Source organism: Eufriesea mexicana, unplaced genomic scaffold, assembly GCF_001483705.2.
Source record: "Eufriesea mexicana isolate 0111107269 unplaced genomic scaffold, ASM148370v2 scaffold757, whole genome shotgun sequence".
Classification (NCBI taxonomy): Eukaryota; Metazoa; Arthropoda; class Insecta; order Hymenoptera; family Apidae; genus Eufriesea; species Eufriesea mexicana.
Genome location: NW_016908927.1, coordinates 360269 through 381058, shown reverse-complemented (window position 1 = coordinate 381058; position 20790 = coordinate 360269). Strand labels below are relative to the sequence as shown.

The 20790-nt window shown below is 30.4% G+C and overlaps 1 protein-coding gene across 1 annotated transcript; it reads right to left on the bottom strand.

Annotated features, from left to right (window-relative positions):
• Nucleotides 1–4168: 4168 nt before the first annotated feature.
• Nucleotides 4169–16248, bottom strand: Nca (neurocalcin homolog). Its single transcript, XM_017898994.1, has 5 exons — nt 16169–16248; nt 14532–14743; nt 13488–13606; nt 6638–6826; nt 4169–5062 (listed from the first exon to the last, which is right to left on the bottom strand). The coding sequence occupies exons 2-5, from the start codon at nt 14599–14601 to the stop codon at nt 4862–4864; spliced, it is 579 nt and encodes a 192-aa protein (XP_017754483.1). The 5' UTR covers nt 14602–14743; nt 16169–16248; the 3' UTR covers nt 4169–4861.
• Between the last annotated feature and the right edge of the window lie 4542 nt (nt 16249–20790).

The following is a 20790-nucleotide window of genomic DNA, read 5'->3' as shown; positions in this document are numbered from 1 at the left end:
ACACATTGAGTTAGTCATAAGAAACTCAATACTTAAAATATCTTTGGGATTTAAGATAGAAGAAAATATCTAAGTCAAAGATTGTACTGTTCAAGATGATAATTGTGATAATATAAATAAATTTATCATTTGATCTCATTTTCAAGGATATTTGAAAATTATCAATATTATTTCAAATAGTATCATGTACTTTTAATTTCATAATTTTATCAGTAATGTCAAAATAAATTCCACAATACATGCTGTGCTCTTGAATTTAGAAATCTGAATTCAGTCAATGAAGATATAAATATGTAAAATTTAGTTTTTTTTAAAACAGATTTTATTCGTACTAATAATACGTATGTCATTAACAGAAGATGAAAGTTCATAAATATGATTAGGAAATGTTATTGAAAGGATAGAAAAGATTATTTGATTTAGCTTTATGGTGAAAATCATGTATCTTAAAAGTGCAGCCAAACTGTATAAAAATTCAATTAATTGCAATTGTTTTTCTTTGTTTGTTTATTTTAATTTAAATATAAACTTCCAAGAAACTGATAATATAATGAATAACAAAACTATAAAAGTGAGAAATAAAACAACCAATGTTCTTATTTTAGTGATTTTGCACATTAGTATTACATACACTGCTAGAGAAAGTGATATTATATAATCAAATATTCTATAGATATGAATATTATTTTATTAGAAATATTAGGAAAGAGATGTTGAAAATCATGTTAATGTTTTTATAATGGGATTTAGTGGGATTTGAAACAAGTTAGCAAGTCATAATTTATCGATAATATATTCATTATTGATGAAACTATTTACACCAATCATGGTAAAATAAATTTAAGAAACATTGTAGTTTAATAGTTGTGACAAATTGATTAGTAAAGGCAGATGAATTGCAGAATTCTTAACAATAACATAACTGGATTTTCTTTACTTCTGTTATTTTAAACATAATGATATGTATTGTATTTCTACAAGGTATTTTATTGAATTTTTTAGAAAATATATTTTTAGATACTCATTAAATATCATTTTAATATGATAGTTATCTTATATATTCATTCTATACAGCACAAAATTTGTAGTAGAAAAATTTCCAATTGCATGTAATAGATCAATACAATGACAACTTCATTTTTTTCTGTAAAAGATTGAAGATAATACTTATTGTGGGAAATTAACTAAACAAAAAAAATTATTAGATCTTATGTGATGATTGAATTTACATTTCTGAATCCAGTTACTTCAAAGTTATATTATACTCATACAGTATATTCATGTAAAATGATATCGAAATAATCTTCAAAATACTGGCGAACCAACAATTTGTTTATATTACCATATATACTACCTTGAACAGTACAACTTCTGTTTTGAAATTTTATTTTATTTTAAATCCTAATAAAGATATTTAGAAGTTCTGTTTTTGTGGTTAACTTTGTACGTATATATGACAAGTATATATACGTATTTGTATCTTTATAATACGTTGCTCTTCTGTAAAACAATACTGCTAGTGTAACGACCAAGTGCAAAATCATGACATATGTTCGCCATTTTTTTCAGTGATACTAACGATAAGAACAAAAAAATTGTTTAATTAGAAGTTGCATCTTTTCATGTATAATAAGAAAACAGGATAAAGAGTAACAATGAATTCTTCAAAATTTGTTAATCTGCAAGTTGCAATTTACACACATATAAAATCTTTTTCTCCTATACATATTTTGAAATATGTATATTTGTTATGTACATTTAATTAATCAAAAATGAATTGATTATGAATCGATTAATTAATCATATTATAATTAAAGAATTAATAAGTTGTGTTGTATCACCATTAAAAAATGAACAGAATTACAATGTCGCGTATACATATATGTAGTGTGTGTTAAAATAATTAATCCTAATTGAACAATAGCTAATGGGAGATTTTTTGTTACTTTGCTATTTCTCTTTTGCATTTGTTTTTAAAACTATGTTTGTTATCGTTTTTATATAAATTTCTGTGTTTCATTATCTTTTCTTATCTTTCACTATTATCTGCTTTCTTACTATTCGTATGCATACGCGCGAATACACATTAAAATACTTAGTCGCACACATAGCATGTTCGCACACGTACACGCGGCATACGTATTCGCAAAAATAAATCTCTAAAACAGTTCATGCGCGTGAGCGTTATATCTTTCGCCTTTTTCTTAATCGTTTTATTTTCTTTTCTTCGTCCTTTCATTTCTTTTCTCTCATATTTTTCCAAATCTTCTTTTCGGCTCGAAATCTTGATAGGTTTTCAGTAGCTTGAAAGCAACTGAAAATCGTAATTAGTTCAGTTACTTGGATAGGCAATGATTCTTTACATTTTTTCCTTCTTTTACGAGAAGCTAGTTAATTTTACTCTATTTTTCTAGCTGAATTTATTCTATCAAAAGTAACATGTATTAATAAAGCAATTATAACAAAGGTCATAGGAGGGGAATAAACTCTTAGAACAGACATCTGATTTTACAAAAATTATTGTTAATTATTTAAATTAATTTCTATTCATAGAGATTATAATATGGTTATAATGAACTTTTTTCCTGTTATCATTATGTCACAATACACTATTTTCTATTAAACATAGGAAATAAGTTTAACATTTATAAAATAAGTATATTTTATTATGTATGATATTTCAAATAACCTTAATATGCCAATATGTCGATACTTCACAGTCTTTTATCATATATTTTCATTACTTATTATTAAAATAAAAAATAATGGTTATTTGAGCAAGTCTCATATATCTATAAAGATGAACAAAACTTTACATATATCTTATCGAATACATGCATTCTGTCAAAATAATTTTTCGTTGAACAAGAACTTTTTTGTAGTTATATATCTTTCCAATGACCTTTGTTATTTCGATGACCATTAATTGCTTACATTCGTTGCTAACGTAGTACGATACCACGCAAATAAGTCTTTTTTATAATTAATAGTTTCATGACAGCGTGTATTGAAAAATCAAAATCGTTTCGCTAAATTGTTGAACGTTTACTATCGTGTAATATAAAATATGTTTTTGCAAACAGCTTACAAAAATCATGTAACGCATTTAGAAATTAATTTACCTTTGAGCTGCGTATGGCGGTGACTTGTGCTAAGAACGACAGCTCGAAAACATGTCGATGAAGGCATTATTTATAACCATAACTGAGGACCGCGAAAACGAGACAAGATTCAGTATACATAACTATAGATATACTATACCATTCTATATTTAAAAAACTCAATAATAATTGAAAACAAATGTACACATTTACAATATATCATTTAGTAAAACTGAATTTTCGTAAAAAAATTTCTGTAGGTACTTTACATAATTGAGGGCAATTATTCATAGAATCAAAAAGCACGCAAAGAATCTACTCATTATTGTAATAAAATAACGGCAACAAAGGAAAACGTAACACGAAATGTCAAAGAATCATCGACAGTGTCGAGGTTATGTCATACAACGTAGAATCTCAATTTTGGTTATAAATCAAAACACTTTCTTGGGTTCCTATACGTCCCGAGATAGTTTTACAAGGTCATTCGTCCGTACGCAGCACACGAGGATCGAATAATTTAATAAAATATCGAAATATATGAAACTTCTTGTGTTAAAACCGATCCGTTTACAAGACGGAGCGACTGGACTAGTCTTGTAGACTAGCTTGCGGTATGCGCAAGCGCCATGGGCTCGGAGACCCTGGACTTATTCGGATACCGGCCCAATTTACAAATGTCCCTTATTTCTACCATTCATATTTACGAGTAATAATTACGTTCATAAAGATATTTCACATGGAAACTTGTTTCAGGTTTTATTCATTGTTTGTCACGTACAAAACTAAAAGTTGTTATAATGACATAATTCAGCAATGCAGAAAATGAAAGTTACTAGCCAGGAAAAGAGAAATAAAGTAATACGACCGTTTTGGTAGATTTTCCGGTAAAAATTGACTTTAATGACTTTTCCTTAAATGTGTTTATTTCATCTAGTGTTTTCAAAAAAAGTTGTATTTCAGTATTAGAAAGAAACATTGATCGGGGAATTCGAAGAAATAATGTAATTTTCTTATCTTTTGATAAAAGAACATAAAATTTAAAGATCTATAAAATATGTGAACTTATCCCGATGATTTTGAAGTTTGTTATAGTGGACGAGATTCTGAACAATAATTACCGCTCAAGCTTAATTTTCAAGATATTTGTAAGAATTGTTGATTCTGCTACATTAAACTTTGCCTATAGATGTGTCATGGATGCGTTGCGTTTGCAAAGAATCGCCGCTCGTCTAATGTATATAATGGGTGGACAAAAGGATTAAATTTGATCGATTTCAACGATTCACTTTATTAAATGTCGATTTGAAACTTTTTTTTCAGTCACCCATTGTATACACTTGCCTGTCACGTGTCCACGATACATGCACAGGCAGCCTTGAACAATTTTTGCAAACATCTCGAAAAATAAGGTTAAGCGGGAATTATTGTTTAAATAAAGGTTATCCAAAATTTTGTCTTCTACAACATACTTCAAAATCAAATCAAAAGCATATCACTTATTCAAGCTCACTGATCTATATTTCTTCCTGGTATTAAAATACGATTGGTTTTCTGAAAAAACCAGAAAAAAGATAAACAGATGTAAGGCAAGGTCACCAAAGTAAGTTTTTATTGTTCTTCCAGTGAATTTTTCAAACAGATACTCTTTATGATCGTAATATTTTCCTATTTATTTTATTTTCAGTGGACATTATCGGACCGGGTCCCGATTTAGTTATATAGATGACACAGTAATACTTGCGTAATAGCCCAGGGCCTCACTGAGCTTGTGCACTACAATCGCACTGCAATAGTCGCACGATAGACGGATCACTTCTTGCTCCTTCTAAGAATTCGTCGAGGGACAATTTGCCATCCTTGTTTTTATCCATCTGTCGAAATATCTTGTCGGTTCTTTTTTCTGGCGTGGATTCATCTTCGGGCATTTTCATTACGGTACCCACCATCTTATAGATAGCCTGATAAGTAAAATTTTCAGAGTAAGTAAAGCGAGTATTCAGAAATATCATTTTACAGATGAATTCAAACGGAGATACGAGTTTAAGAGGATATATCACAAATAAACTTTCAAGCAACTAAATTCTTTCTTCTTTTACTAATTTTTTAAATATACGATGTTAGGGATGCAATGAAGAACATTTTTTTTTATAAATGGGAAGAAAGAAGAGGAAGATATAAACGCTTGATATGCACTCAATAGCATAACAATTTGTATGATAAAAACTGTATGGCATTGAAGTGCTTATATGATAACAATTTTCTTTTTATATAAAAACATTTTGAAGATGTACAGATAATTACTTTTTTCTTTAATGGGACAATAAGTCTTTTTTTTTTAAATTTTTTGGTGATGGCTTTGTGGACCAGTGATTTGCAACTAGTGGGCCGTGACATATTGTCACATGACAAGAATTTTTATAGGTATCGTGAAAATTTTTAAAACTTATTTAGTTATTATTCAATCGGGATATGTGCTTCCTTTTATCTTAAATTATCAAATAAAACAACGAGGGAGTGATCAATAGTTGCTTCTGTTAATTTTTCTTAACAATTAGTGAAAATTATAATTATTTTTTGTCATATCAACAAAGAATATATAGTACATTTTTGTGTTCCAGAATTTTATTAATTAGTTTATGCGTATGTGAAACGAAAAAGTTGAAAAATCCCTGTTTTAGACAAATACGACAATCTATGGAATATCATTTTATGATACATTTCATGTTATGGATGAGCTAAGGATAGATTACGTTATGTTTATTGTCAATGTTTATAAGATACGATTCAAGATACTAATAAGATTGCAATGATGTATCAATTGATAATTAATGAGATATTTCGTGAATGTTTCTTTTTTATGTATTATTAAAACGGCCTGTTTTATGCAAAACATCAATGGTTTACGCGATATTCGACGTAAGAAATTAAGAAGATAATTTAATTCTTTAAATATGTAGCGAAATTTGGTCTAATAGCGATGAGGAGAATGGTCGTGTATGAGTCGTAATTTGAACGTACAATGAAAGATATTTCATATAATATTCCAATATAAACGAAGATATTTTAATATTTTAGAATTTAATATTTAGTATTTTTATTAATAATAATTGTGTTTATTAATACTAACATAATATTGATATTAACATTATATTATTAATGATATAGCAATTATATTTGATTAAAAATTATTATTCACGTATAAGATGTGAATTGTTGTCTTGCGTCTTTAATATTTGAAAAATTATGAAACTCTGATTTACGTCTTCCATTGACAATTAAAATAAATTAAGATATTATTTTCTGGTAAACTATTTTTGGATTATAATTCTATTTAACAGTGATATTTAACAGAAATTGCTAACAAAATATATACATTTTCTAAGATTGCACAATGTTCCCGATTGCAAGTTCTGTTTCATTAAAAAAAAGAAGAAAAGCCATTCAATCGATATTTAATTTTGATTGCTTTTTTAAAAAGCACGTAATTTAGTTGCGTTGTCAGTGATATATCCTCCTAACGGATTCACCCTTACCGTCACAATTTCCAGCATTTCTTGCCGCGAGATATAACCATTACCATCGAGATCGTACATGCTGAAGGCCCACTTCAACTTCTGTTCCAGTTTGCCACGAGATGTTACACTGAGGGCGCATAAAAATTCTCGAAAGTCGATTGTCCCATCTCCGTTCACGTCGAATGTTCTGAACACATGCTCTGCAAACTGTGCATCATATAAACGTGAGAAATGCGATGTAATATAGGTAATCTCAAATCTCATTACTGATAACCGGTTAAGATGACTGCTCAGTAATGAACAACACTGTCAATTAGTTTTTACCGGAAATTATAAAATATTATTGTAACATTGTAAATAACATTGAATTTCTTAACACAGTCGCAACCGCTAATGTAAATTCACGCCATTTATGATTCTTTTTCTGGTCACCTTGATGATGCGAATTCATATTAAACTTGAGACTGATCTAGTGCAAGATAATCAAATATGCCGAATAATTGCCTATACCTATATATAAGCAAATGATAAATACAAGGAATATCATTTAAAGTATAATCATATCTAATACAGCAATTTCTTAATGTAAATAAAATATATAGATTAATATAGCTTTAGTTCAAACTGTTAGTATAGCTTCAGCTTAAAGAGCATTTTCTTACAAATCCGATCCTTTAAAAGAATTTTTGTAATTTTTATCTTTGTCTCAATGACAGAAATATGAGATAATCAGTTTTTGAATTTCCTTCCTTTAATCGATTTTTAATATTAGAGAAATGAGAAGGTGATCAGTTGCGAATGTGTTGATCATCAGAAAATATAATTGGACAATAAAATATATTAATTACTGGATAATAATATACGAATTTCTTTTAGTACTGTAGTAACATGTTGGTGATATTGAAATGTTTGAGTGAGCAAAGTCGACATTCAGGAATCCATGGCAAATTTTGATTTATAGAATTCTGTGAGTACAACTGAAGCCGGTAAAATGAACGCAACGATGACGTTTTTCTAATTAAAATGAATCCAAATGGCGAATCCAATGGGATTAATTTAAGTTGAATCAAAATGTATTTTAAATTCACTTGGACTATTTAATCACGAAGGAAATTTCATCGTCATTATTAAACGCAGTTATTTACTGTCATAAATATTATATTTACTAACAAGGGGACCCTAAGTTCGTGGACATCGGTTTTAGAACAGTAGTAGGTATAAGTTATAGTACATACTTAGTATTGAAAAACCTTAATGGGTTTCTTCATGGTGGACCTTCCTTTTCGAAATATTTTGATTTTCCACCATCGCTTTTGGAACAGTAGCAGGTATAAGTTGTACTACGTACCTAGTATTGAAAAACCTTAATGGGTTTCTTCATGGTGTACCTTCCTTTCCGAAATATTTTGATTTTCCACCATGAAGAAACACATTAAGGTTTTTCAATACTAGGTATGTAGTATAACTTATACCTGCTACTGTTCCAAAAGCGATGTCCACAAACGTAGGGTCTCCTTGTAAATATGATTACTATCCATTATATCCACAAGCCTGATCTAAGAAATATCTTACTAGAAATATATAGAATAATATATAGAATATCTTATTAGAAATATTTTAGAAATATTTTATAACCAAATAAGATCTTTTCTTTTATAAATATAACAGCATTGTTTTTTAATAAAGTCCATCCTTTCCTGCACTAACGTTAATCATTCTGAAATTTAAAGATATCATACATGGACAATTCAATCGTGTAGAATAAATTTTTATTTAAAACATAGTGAACACCTCGAATTTTTCGAATCAGCATTTGGATACATTTTAATTTGGAAGATGTCATGAACCAATAGCAAACTTCTTATTAACTTTTGTAATACTGTGCAGCGTTGGAAAAAGGAATGCAGGCTTGCTTATACTGACATATATCTTTTTCAGATGAACGATATAAACCAGTGGTATAGACACAGGATCAATACTAGTCATTAACATAAGGTAAAAACGGTATCAACCACTATGTCAGCATGTTCAGCGAAAACTATAAATAAACAGCTGCTGTGCTTTTCCGCGAAACTTTTTCCAGTCCTGCACTATACTAACGACACACTATTGAATCTTTCTCATGAACTCAATCCATGAATGTCTCGTTCAGATCCTGTGTGGTGATTTCTGTTACAAGAACTTGAATAAGAATCAAGGCTTAAAGGCCACGCGTGCATGTCTATGTCCTTGCAGTTCCTAGCCTGTGGCGATTCCATTGTTCCATTGATACCTAAGAATAAAGGGGTCGCTAGACAGGGACTATTGTTAAGTTTGCACGAATCCTTGGCACTGGGTGGCTTTCTTCACCGATTAAATAATTTCTTCGCACGAACCAGTTGACGTGGGTTACCTTACGTTGAATTAACTCACTTTAGAGGCTGAAGACACAACTATTCGACGTGGAAAATCTTCCAGTCGTAACAATCTACGTCATTGTAAAATTTAAACATAGCCCAGCAAGTAGCTCGTACGAATCTCGGTTGCGTCAATAGTACCGAGAGGAAATAGAAGTTACAAGAATTGCATTTATTTTCACGCGAAGCGGTTGTTCCTGACAATCGAGGAAAGATGGATTCGATATTAATGAATCTTTTTCAGCTGATACAGTGAAACCTCTATATTTACGAAGGTTCAGTTTTTATTCAGTTTCAAACTTTTTCGTTAATAATACTGAACTAGATAACTGTAGTTTATTGATATGGTCGGGTTCGAGCAATATAGCAAGGTCATGAACTATTTACATGTAACAACGATTCGTGATGAAATGATACCTTAGATGTTAACACTTAGGACCGTTCGCAATTTGTAGCCTCTGATATTTAGTAAAAAATAAATAATAAAATAAATTAATTAATTAAATAGTAAAATAGGAAAAGAAATTGTTCAATATCGAATGTAAAATTTCTTCATTGAGAATTTCAACTTTTCATAAATCGTTGTTAGCTGCGTCAGCAGATCAGTAACGAAAAGGTCCATTCCAAATCGACATCGTATGGCATTGATAGATGTTCTAGCTCCTTTATCTTTTCAAAATATCTTAACCCATTCAACTGTCATTTATTTTATGCCACGTGTAGATGAACTGTGACATTTGTCTAGCATTTCATATGGATCTCCACATGATACGTGTATCTACTTGCTGCATGTGAGTATGTAGATGCAAAGTGGCTTAAAAATAGGAGCTCATTTTAGTTTACATTATGTATCACGAGTCAAACTCGGAATTGGGCAAAACGTAATCTGATTAATGATTGATAGTTATTAACGACTAATAAATGTAAGATCATATTAACCCTTTGCACTCGGCGATTTTTTCGTTACAGAAAAATAGTAATTCGAAGACTTCCTGCCATAGAGTCAACGACATTTTTAAAATAACAAATAAGAAATCGTATGTAAATTAAGACGTAAAGTTATTTTGCTTCGATATTCCACGCATCGCTGGGTAATTACAAATTTGATATATTAATTAACATCCATCTTTAGAATTTGATTAAATGGCGTCTGAGAGGTGCCTCTCGAGTGCAAAGGGTTAATAGTCATAATTACTGATTATTAGGTAATTAATAATCATCAAGAGCAATCAAAATCATAATTTTGTAATTCGATAACCGTTAATCACGAGGTTATATTTTTGATTATGATGAAATCGGTAATTTATTTCAATTGAAACAATAAACTTTCAACTTTTTCCAACGATGTATATTAATTATTATATTTATATATTTTTGTATATCATATAGACACGCATGATTTAGATTTGAAACGTAAAAAAATTACTTTTCAATGCAACTTTCATTTCGAATGTGTCATCTGATAATTTATGTGCCTTCGATGCATTTGTCATTGTTACGTAATTGATATGAAGAAATTTATGAACATTCGTCATTTTGATGAACAATATGAACAATATATTTCTGTATACATTGGATTTCATTGTAATATATAATGAATATGAATACGTGATAAGCATTTAAATGATTATAAATTACTGATTAATGATTGCAGATATAGTCCGAGACAAGTAGACGATTCCACGATGATTACATGATTAATGACGATGGTTATTATGAATACCTTCAGTAATCAGTCACGATAATCTGATTTACTGCCCAACACTGGTCAAACTCCTAGAAGTAGTTCGAGTCATGCAATGAATTGGCCTCGTAATTTCGGTTGAATGGGTTTAGTTGTTTTGGAGTTTTGGAAATTGAAACATTCGTACTGTTATGCATGACTGATCTTACGACCTCGTTATATCATTTGAATCGACTGTAGTTAATAATGAAATACATTTAATAATAAAATATGACAATCATTACACGACTAATGTATGATACATCGTATTAGTTGAATGTATGATTTCTTTAAGAGTGTTAGTACACTTTAACCATTACAAGCATCATATACTGTACGTGGCTGGTGAATTTATAGTTTTGAAATCAATATTTTTGAGCTCTTGACGATATATTTTGTAGTAATAGAATCAGTTACATCGTTACTTGTTTTACTTTATGCTAAATAGCTAACATTGATAATATTGATCCGATAACATTGATATTTATCCCTTTGCACTCGACGATTTTTTGGCTAAAGAAGAGTAGCAGTTCAAAGATTTTCTGCTAATTAGACGATTCCACGATGATTACATGATTAATGACGATGGTTATTATGAATACCTTCAGTAATCAGTCACGATAATCTGATTTACTGCCCAACACTGGTCAAACTCCTAGAAGTAGTTCGAGTCATGCAATGAATTGGCCTCGTAATTTCGGTTGAATGGGTTTAGTTGTTTTGGAGTTTTGGAAATTGAAACATTCGTACTGTTATGCATGACTGATCTTACGACCTCGTTATATCATTTGAATCGACTGTAGTTAATAATGAAATACATTTAATAATAAAATATGACAATCATTACACGACTAATGTATGATACATCGTATTAGTTGAATGTATGATTTCTTTAAGAGTGTTAGTACACTTTAACCATTACAAGCATCATATACTGTACGTGGCTGGTGAATTTATAGTTTTGAAATCAATATTTTTGAGCTCTTGACGATATATTTTGTAGTAATAGAATCAGTTACATCGTTACTTGTTTTACTTTATGCTAAATAGCTAACATTGATAATATTGATCCGATAACATTGATATTTATCCCTTTGCACTCGACGATTTTTTGGCTAAAGAAGAGTAGCAGTTCAAAGATTTTCTGCTAAAAAGCTGACGATGTTTTTCTCAGCAGTCGAAATCGAATCGTATAATAGTTAACACGTAGGATTATTATTGTTGCACCACGTGGATGTGGATGAGCCCCACGCGGAGGGGGCTGCGTGTGGTATACTTGTGATGCCCCTTTTTCTCAGTGTGCCGAATCCCTTACGAGACACTGAGCACTTAGGTGGTAATAAAGCGCAGATTGCTGGTTGTAATTACGCTTTATTCTACGATTATGATGTGAGTGTGTGTGATTGGTGCGTGTGTGGTGTATCGTCTTCTCCCTTGCCGTTTTTCCTTTCGTTTTCCGTCTTCCGTTTACGTCTTGCATCTTCCAGTTCTAGTTCACGTCTGTCGTGTCTTGTCTGAGCTCTAAAACCGTCTTACGTCATCTGATGTGTTTTGTTTGATTTCTCACGATCGTCTGATGTCTCGTTTTATAATTTTTTGATCGTCAAGAAGAACGGCGAGACGCGTCTTCCACGTATTATTGCCGTCGCAACAATTATATTTGATTTCGATACCTCTCACATCGTCACATTATTTTAAATTTGACATATTAATTAATATTGATCTTCGAAATTTTATCAAATGGTGACTGAAGAATGTCTCCCGAGTGCAAAAGGTTAACATTGATCTCGATGATTCACTCTCTGTACTTAGTTATGATTTTTTATTAATTTTCATGCTCCTTTAAGAAATTTAAAAGACTTCCAAATTTTTATACCTGACCAGCATAATACTGCACTACTTGAATCAGCAGTCCCTATCGATAGAATATGCATTCTTGCAAACAATTTCTCATCAAACCTTCAATTTTTTGGCAATAGTATCTCTTCGTTGAAAAACCAGATCTTAAAGCTCTAAGCAAATTGTTTATATCGACTATATCGGCATTTATGCCATACGTAACCTATATTCTTTCTCTCTCTAACAAACTGATGTATTTTTATTTTTTGTTTATACACTAATAGGTTCTATTACTCGTAAATTATTATCAAATAAATAAATAAATTTGTAACCTAAGTCACGTATATTTTTCTTCAAAATATTAGAAATTTGCAAGAAGTTTGCCGTTCGCAAATACGAAAAAATTAATTTTGATACAATTACAAACTCGATCTATCGGTTTTAATTTTTTCCTACATTGCAAAAATAGTGTTACATTATAGATGGATGTAATACAAAATAAGTGCAGTACAGTAAATGAATGCAATCCAAGGTAATTGAAAAATTCATTTCCTTTAAATTTTTTATTTATAATTAGACTTCGTTCATAATTATAATTATGAATTATGAAAATAGTTTAATATTGGCGTATATGATTCAATATTACTTTATTTCAAAATGTAATAGTTCCAAACAGTAATGAAAATTCCTATATTTATGAGTGTGTTGCAGAAGATGGATCTATTGTTCTTTCCAACTACCAATTTACTAACTTTGTACAGTACATAATCTTGATAAATTTAATTCGTCGAGATTTTGGAGTCCTTAGCAAGAGGATTATATTCGATCTATGTCGTGAATATGAGAATATGGTGGTTTCACTGTATTAATAGATTTTCACTATATTTTATAAATAAATAATTGAATTTACCTTGGAAGCGTCGCCATAAGGGAAGAAATTCCCGTATATCTTTTTAAATTCTTCAACGCTGAGGTGTCCACTTGGACAATCCTTTAAGAATCCTTTGTACCATTCTTGAATTTCAGCATCTTTAAAGAGAAACACATATTCTCATTAGCTTGATATTACTAGATTAAAAGAATCTGCCTGAGTTATAGTCTAAGAAAAACTACAAAATAAATTTAAATTAATTTTTTCATAAGAAATTTTGAATTCATCAAATATTTAATTTTAAAGTAAATATTTAAGATTGGTATTTAATTTTTGGAGTTTTTGGACTGTTTATACAATACAATGTTATTTGATCTATGTATAATTCAAAATATAATACAAATAACTTTTTTCTGTAGAATATATCAATATAATAAATACTAAATATGTATAATAAATTATTTCTTATAAAATAGAACGATCTTTTCATTTATATCAAAACCTATCAACGCTTTTGTGTCCACCGAGAACAATAATTTCAGAATAATATTAATATACAGGGTGTCTCATCAACGATAGTACAACCGGGAAGAGGGTGATTCTATATGAAAAAAACAAAACGAAAATAAAGGAAGAAATTTTTTCATTCGAAGCTTCGTTATCGAGAAAATGGACTTTGAATATTCACGGAGTACTCTGGTATACCGATGGTCCATCCGCCTAGTCAAAGTTAAGTGCACGCGTACTAGGTGAATATTCAACGTCGATTTTCTCGATAACGAAGTTTCGAATGAAAAAATTTTATTCTTTATTTTCGATTTGTTTTTTCATGTGGAATCACCACCTTCTCGGTTGTACTACCGTTGCTGGGACACCCTGTATAGAATACGAATAATACAATGAAATACAGTTAACACGTAGAACATTTTAAAATAATTTCACGCATCTACCTTAATTAATCCTGTCTTACTTAAACAGATACCCATAGACATGTTTTATTATATTACATATATTATCAAAAATTTGCATGTTAAAAAATAAGGAAAAAAGAAAAAGAAAATGTAGAAATTTTTGTAAATTTACCTGAGAATTCGGTGGTCTGCTTAAGGTCCTCTAGTACTTCCGGTTTCAGTTTGCTGTTCTGCTTCCCCATGGCTAACTTGAAGTCCTCTTTTAAATTTCCGGCAAGGAGTGTCAGAATTCAATTAGTAGATAATTAATCACTAACTAGTCTACTATTATACTGGTGCCGTTTAAAACAGCACTTCGTGACTGGTAGTTTCCACCAGACACGCCTGTAAAGGAGAAAAAGTAGGTAAATGTTTGCATTTATTTGCTCGGGGAAGAACTTCGAGTTAAATGTTTTCTGCGGAAACCGGGCTTTCGCGATTTCCTTCATTGGCCAGAGAAAACGTACGTACACGAGACACAGAGAGGGATCAAGAGGAGCAGAACATGGAGCAGGTTTTGGGGCTTGCTGCAATTGTTGTTCAACCCTTTACCGACTTAAACGGCAGGCCAGTTGGCGAGATGAAACAGTTATGCAAACGTGCGTTTCTTTATAGGTCCACTATACACCATAAAGACGACCGAACTGTTAACATTACATTTCCACGTACAAAGTCATACACATTCACGCCATTATTACAGAACAAACAGAATATTAATATGGCATCGTTAACGGCGAAGGAGGAACATAGAAGGGACAGCAATTCTGGTAAAAAGATGACAATTACAGTATAACAATAATAACGATGACGATGGTGATGATGATGATAACAGTCATAACAGTAACAACAACAATGATAATAATAGCAATAATAATAATAATGATTACAACAACAACAATAATGATAATACATTTAGAGCATACTGATGTTTATTATCATAATAATATTAGTAATGATGAGTTATGTATCTCCTTTTCTTTTTCATGGTGCATACCATTTACGAGTAAAATATGTATGTCTGACTGCTTAAACGGAATATTGAAAAGTGCTAACGTAATGCATACACATTAGTTTTTATTAGACCATACACGTCTATGGGCAGAATTAGGAGAGTAAGATTATTTTCATAAGAATCTTCTGGAATTATATCGAAATATTTTCAGCTTTCGAAGCATTTCTATGTGTACGATATATCATATATTGGATGATTTAAAGATGTCTAAAAAAGAAATTAATATTATTTAATGTCGACTTAAAGGAAACTCAATTCACAATAAAATAATAAATTCTTCATGAATATTTGTGCAATTCTAACGTTACAATTTTCGTATTTCTCTCGCGAAGAATAAAAATGACGACTGAAGTGATGCATTTGTGGCTTATCAAGTGTAAATTAATATTCCTTTCTCTTTAAAATAAATCCTACTTTCTTTCATAGGTTTAACCTTGGTTCTCAGAACTTGAAAACAGTGGAGTATTAATAATCATTCAACGTGATTAATAACGTATGTTAATGATGTCAAGTTTCACAATATTAGTGTTCTACAAAATTCGTACCCCCTGTAGTTCATGGAAGCGTGAATTAATGCATAGGTGGCGCCATAGGTTAATGTTTTTCAGACGCATTCTCTTGTGTTTACTTTCAAATAGACCCATCGTATGATGCTCACACTGACGTAATATGTATACTGTACACGTGCCACGATATACGCAAGTTTATTAACATAAATTAATCAATCGGTGTGCTTACATTTCAGAAACGATACATACCGACAGAATAACACGAATAAATGCAACGTTATAGGTTAATCTGCAGCAAAATGAAATGTCAGTTTCAAGATGCGTATTTCGACGAGCTGTTGATTTAATAATAAATACGATCAATCGTTGGATCACAACGCCCTCACGCTCTGAAACTGAATGTTATTCTTAATATAGATTCACTTCGTTGGATTATAAATAGAGACCATAAATCATAGTTCTATTAATTTCATTAAGTACATCTTATTCATGACTATATATCAGATGTTTATATATATGTAATTTGAAGTTTGCAAAGTTTATATCTTGTGATCCAAGGACTTTGAATCGATACCGACAGGTTGTAAAGGTACGCAAAAGCGATGACGATATACGATTTAGAACACACTTTTAAATAAACACAAGATGCAAGATATCCCCAAATTTGTGTCAGTATCAAGATTTCGAAGAAAAGTTGGTTCGACTGGTCTTAAGTACCATTTAAATTACATTTTGAAATTCAGATACTACGAAATCATATGTTATTAGTAAATATATGTGCGTCTAAATATAGTATGCACAAATAATATTAATTAAATTGGTAGTTGAAAAAGAAAATATATCTAGAAAAAAATATAAAAATATCTATAAAAATATATCACTAGGTGATTTAACAAGAACTATTATGTAAGATATCTTGTTATCTATTTATTTTATCAAATAGATGATAAATTTTGTTGTATTTCAAGACACTCGATAGATAGATAAAATTTAATTTTTTCAAAATCTTTCTTATTTATAAGATCTCGAGATGACTGAATTTTTTGGAAATTAATGGACTTTTTCTCTAATTCCAATATTTCGTTTAATTTTGAGATTCAAGATCTACTCGTGGTTTGTTACAAGTCGTTGAAAATAAAAACGGAAAAATGTGCACTGACATTCAAAGATCGACCCCAAGGTCATTCTAATATCTCATAAAAACTCAGACATACAAAAATTATGCTGCAACTGTTTCATGAGTGTCTTCTAATACAATTAAAACTTTTTCGATGAAACAAATAGACAATGTGATATTTTAGATAATAGTTCTTATTGAATCACCCGGTACATAATTACGTCCCATTACATTAATTTTTCCAAAAGTAGCGTTGTCCTTTTAACAAGAAAAAAAATGTTTTAAATTAATCATTTTGATTAGTTTGGTAATTCTAATGTTAACAAAAATATTAAATTAACAAGAATTAATATTATATAGATTAACAAAGAAATCGTGAATAAATAAAAATGGTCTCCAAACAATATCATAAGTTGTTACAAAGGCAATTTCGATTTCGTATTCACAATTTCTGACCTGCCGCACTTTTCTTCAAAATCATAGACTCAATTGCGTTTAGATAGATCGCTATGTAAATCCTACTAAATCAAATAAATTTAAGGAAAAGAAAATTTCCTTCTCTTATGCAAAAAGTCAAATGTACATTAAAAATTATACATACGTGTAATACAACATACACGCACGCACGTACATGCACCCTCATGCACCTACACACGCTCGCAGACACGTACACGTACATATAAGTTGTATATACGTTTCTTTGTCTAACACCTTTCATTGTGAATGCAATATGCTAATTATAGAAGCGTATACCTAATTCACGCTACTAAATTTGCAAATTCAGTAATAGCAATCAAATACATAATAGAAAAATTCGGATTACTCAAATATTCGGCTGCCTGTAAAGAATATGTTCATGCCATTTTTACAGTTCTTTAAATCATTTTTAATCGTCATTAAAAAATTCGTTTCTTTAAATAGGTTATTCCGAGGCAAAGCACAAAACAAAATTCTTGGAATGTATACACAGTGTTTCCGAAAATCGAACACGTTTATACCCTATGTAACGTTCTCGTTAAAATTACGCATGTGTCGAGAAACTATGGATAAAAGTTGATGTAATTTCTTCTCCAAGAGAATACTTATGATATTCATGCACTATCGCGAGCTTGAATTACATACGTATTTCCATATCAGTGAAATGAAAGTGACAAGTTGGTAAACATACATCTGCCATTTTCTCTCAGATATTTCACCGTATTTAATGAGCTAATAAATGCACATACAATTTTTAATTACACGTTTCTTAAGAGTTATAGAGTCCTATATGTCTGGAAAGTACAAAATAATTGATAACGACGCGCGTGTGTGTACGCGTGCTGGTTTTTTCGAGAAGTAAATCTTAAAGCTTTCAATTTACAAGATAACGAGGCCGTAAAAAATATACAGTCATTCCGTTGATCGTGGCTTTAAATAAATCTCCTTACTTAACAATCTTATATAAAACGATACGAGTATAATCATCGTTTAATCGTTCATTGGACTATCTCTCTTACATGTTGTCACACATTTCACAAATTTTTCCACTCAGATATATCTGTTCATTTATTTCCAGTCACTTCTTCGTTCTTGGACAATGAGGTGGAAAGAAAACGATAAATAATTGTTACACATTTCACGACACAATTACACGCCATAGCTGATTACGTCCTTTCAGAGTTCTATTTGATGCTTATCTAAAATAGATGGGGTACCAGCAGTATGGAAGAAAACACGTATTATATTTTACTATTAATTATGTTAGTCTTTTTTAAAATGATTCAGTAGGACAACGATATACCGATTGTAAAGTCTTTATTAGAATTCATAATCGCCGAATGTGCCATTAGGGTTGGAAGAAGTTTAATGTGAAGGTTAATCAGAGAAAAGGAAATTCACTTAACTCCGCTAATTTATGACGAGATTAAGTAGTGTTAAAAGCCTTTGGTTGTTAATTAAATAGTCCGGTTAATTCCAAAAGTATTGATTCTAAACAATTTTATTTGCAGAACAACATCAAACTAATAATTCGATTACAATTACATTCAGAAATCTATTGGCTGGTTCGATGGTAAATTAATGATCGTTTTAGACAGATTGAGAATATAAGTTTGAAGTTTCCGAAGGGAACAGCAAGGAATTGATTTACATAATATGACACACGAGAGCTTTTACAATTGGTTTCTTTAGGATCAGGTTTCGTATTTAGTAATCAGCGTAAAAATGGGAAGTAGAAGCAGAAGCGGCATTATACAACATCAGCATCAGCACTGGGTGAGAAATAGAGAAAGAATGGAAGGGAACTTGTATTTGAAATTTGAATCGTTTGTTCAAATCGTATTCGTTATTACGATCTACTAATCTTAGACTCTTATAAACGCTATATATTTTTCAAGTATATCGAAGACTAAATGGTCCTAGAGATTCTACGTGCTAAGTAGTTTAATTTGTCGAAACGACTTTGAAGTATTTCAAATCAAAAGATAATAATCGGCAGTATATTCTGTAACAAGTATGCATATGCAGTATGTATGTTTCTGGCAAATGTCTGTATAATTCTGCGAAAATTGCACGAATTCCCAAATCATATGCGATCCATTTTCATTCACATGGTTGGCATGGATGACAACGTATCGTGACAAAGGAAGAATCGTTTCAAACAAAAGAAATAAACACGAATACAATAACGTGTCATCTTTCGTACCTTCATGCCTCCTTTTATACCTAACCTCAAAATTCATGCCGTTTATAACTGTCGTTAATTACAGATAACGCGTACCATTGCACTTGAAATGAATTATGCACTGAAATAGCGAAATTAACGTACTATTGAACGTTATCAAAGTTATTTAATCGAAACTTCGCTTAACTTGTATATCTTGTTCCTTTATTCTTAAATTTCGTGTTTTCGTGACAAGAAACTTTATTTCGCGATGTTGGTATGTTAGAGTTAATTATAAGCGTATCAACAAAGTAATTATAACGACTTGTAATTAGGTGTGTTAAATGAGTTGTACCGTCTGAAAATATATATCTTAACAAGTTTGTGTAATAAGAAACTTGTATACCATAATGTTTAATAATTATCGTATAATAAAAAAGAGAAAATCGTAATTTTAAATATAAAACAAGATGAATTTTGCAACACATCTTTAAGATAAAAGTTGCTTTGCAAGTAATTATTGGTTCAGTGGTGTCGAAAAAATAGAATAACGAATCATTGTCTAATAATTACTTTATGATACCGTTGGAAGTAAATTAAACGATAATGTCGAAATTTAATTTACGCATAGATATATCTACATGGATAAAGTACTTTCAACTGTTGACACTTCTCTTTATTATTACAATAATAATTTATGTAAGTTTTAAGGAATTTAAATAATAATTCATTAATAATTAATGAATTTGATATTTGTGAATACAACATTGTGTTATCTAAGTTGGAATTATGATAACAATTGAAAAGCGGAATTTTTATATTTTTTTTATGAAACTCATAGCCTTTTATAAATTTCATTTTCTCTTGGATGGAAAATTTGAATAAGCACTATGTGCAACTCGATACAATTAAAAGCGTGAAAATACTTATTCGAATAGAAGAATATCAGAGATAAGAGTATAGTTCTGCAAATTTTCATTGCAATTCAATCAAAATTGCAATGAAATTTATGATTAGATTTTTGAAAATCTTGTTACGTAGGAAGCGATCGAGAGTTACGAAATAGATTTCCTGTACTATTAAAGCACTTATTACTAGTAAGAGGTCTTAAAT

Bases quoted from the DNA above. Each gene is read 5' to 3' on its own strand.
- Nca (XM_017898994.1), bottom strand. From the start codon at position 14,601: ATGGGGAAGCAGAACAGCAAACTGAAACCGGAAGTACTAGAGGACCTT. The intron at 6,827-13,487 runs GTAAATTCAATT...TATGATGCACAG, and splicing joins CTTATGGCGACGCTTCCAAG to TTTGCAGAGCATGTGTTCAG. The intron at 5,063-6,637 runs GTAAGGGTGAAT...TTTACTTATCAG, and splicing joins AAATGCTGGAAATTGTGACG to GCTATCTATAAGATGGTGGG.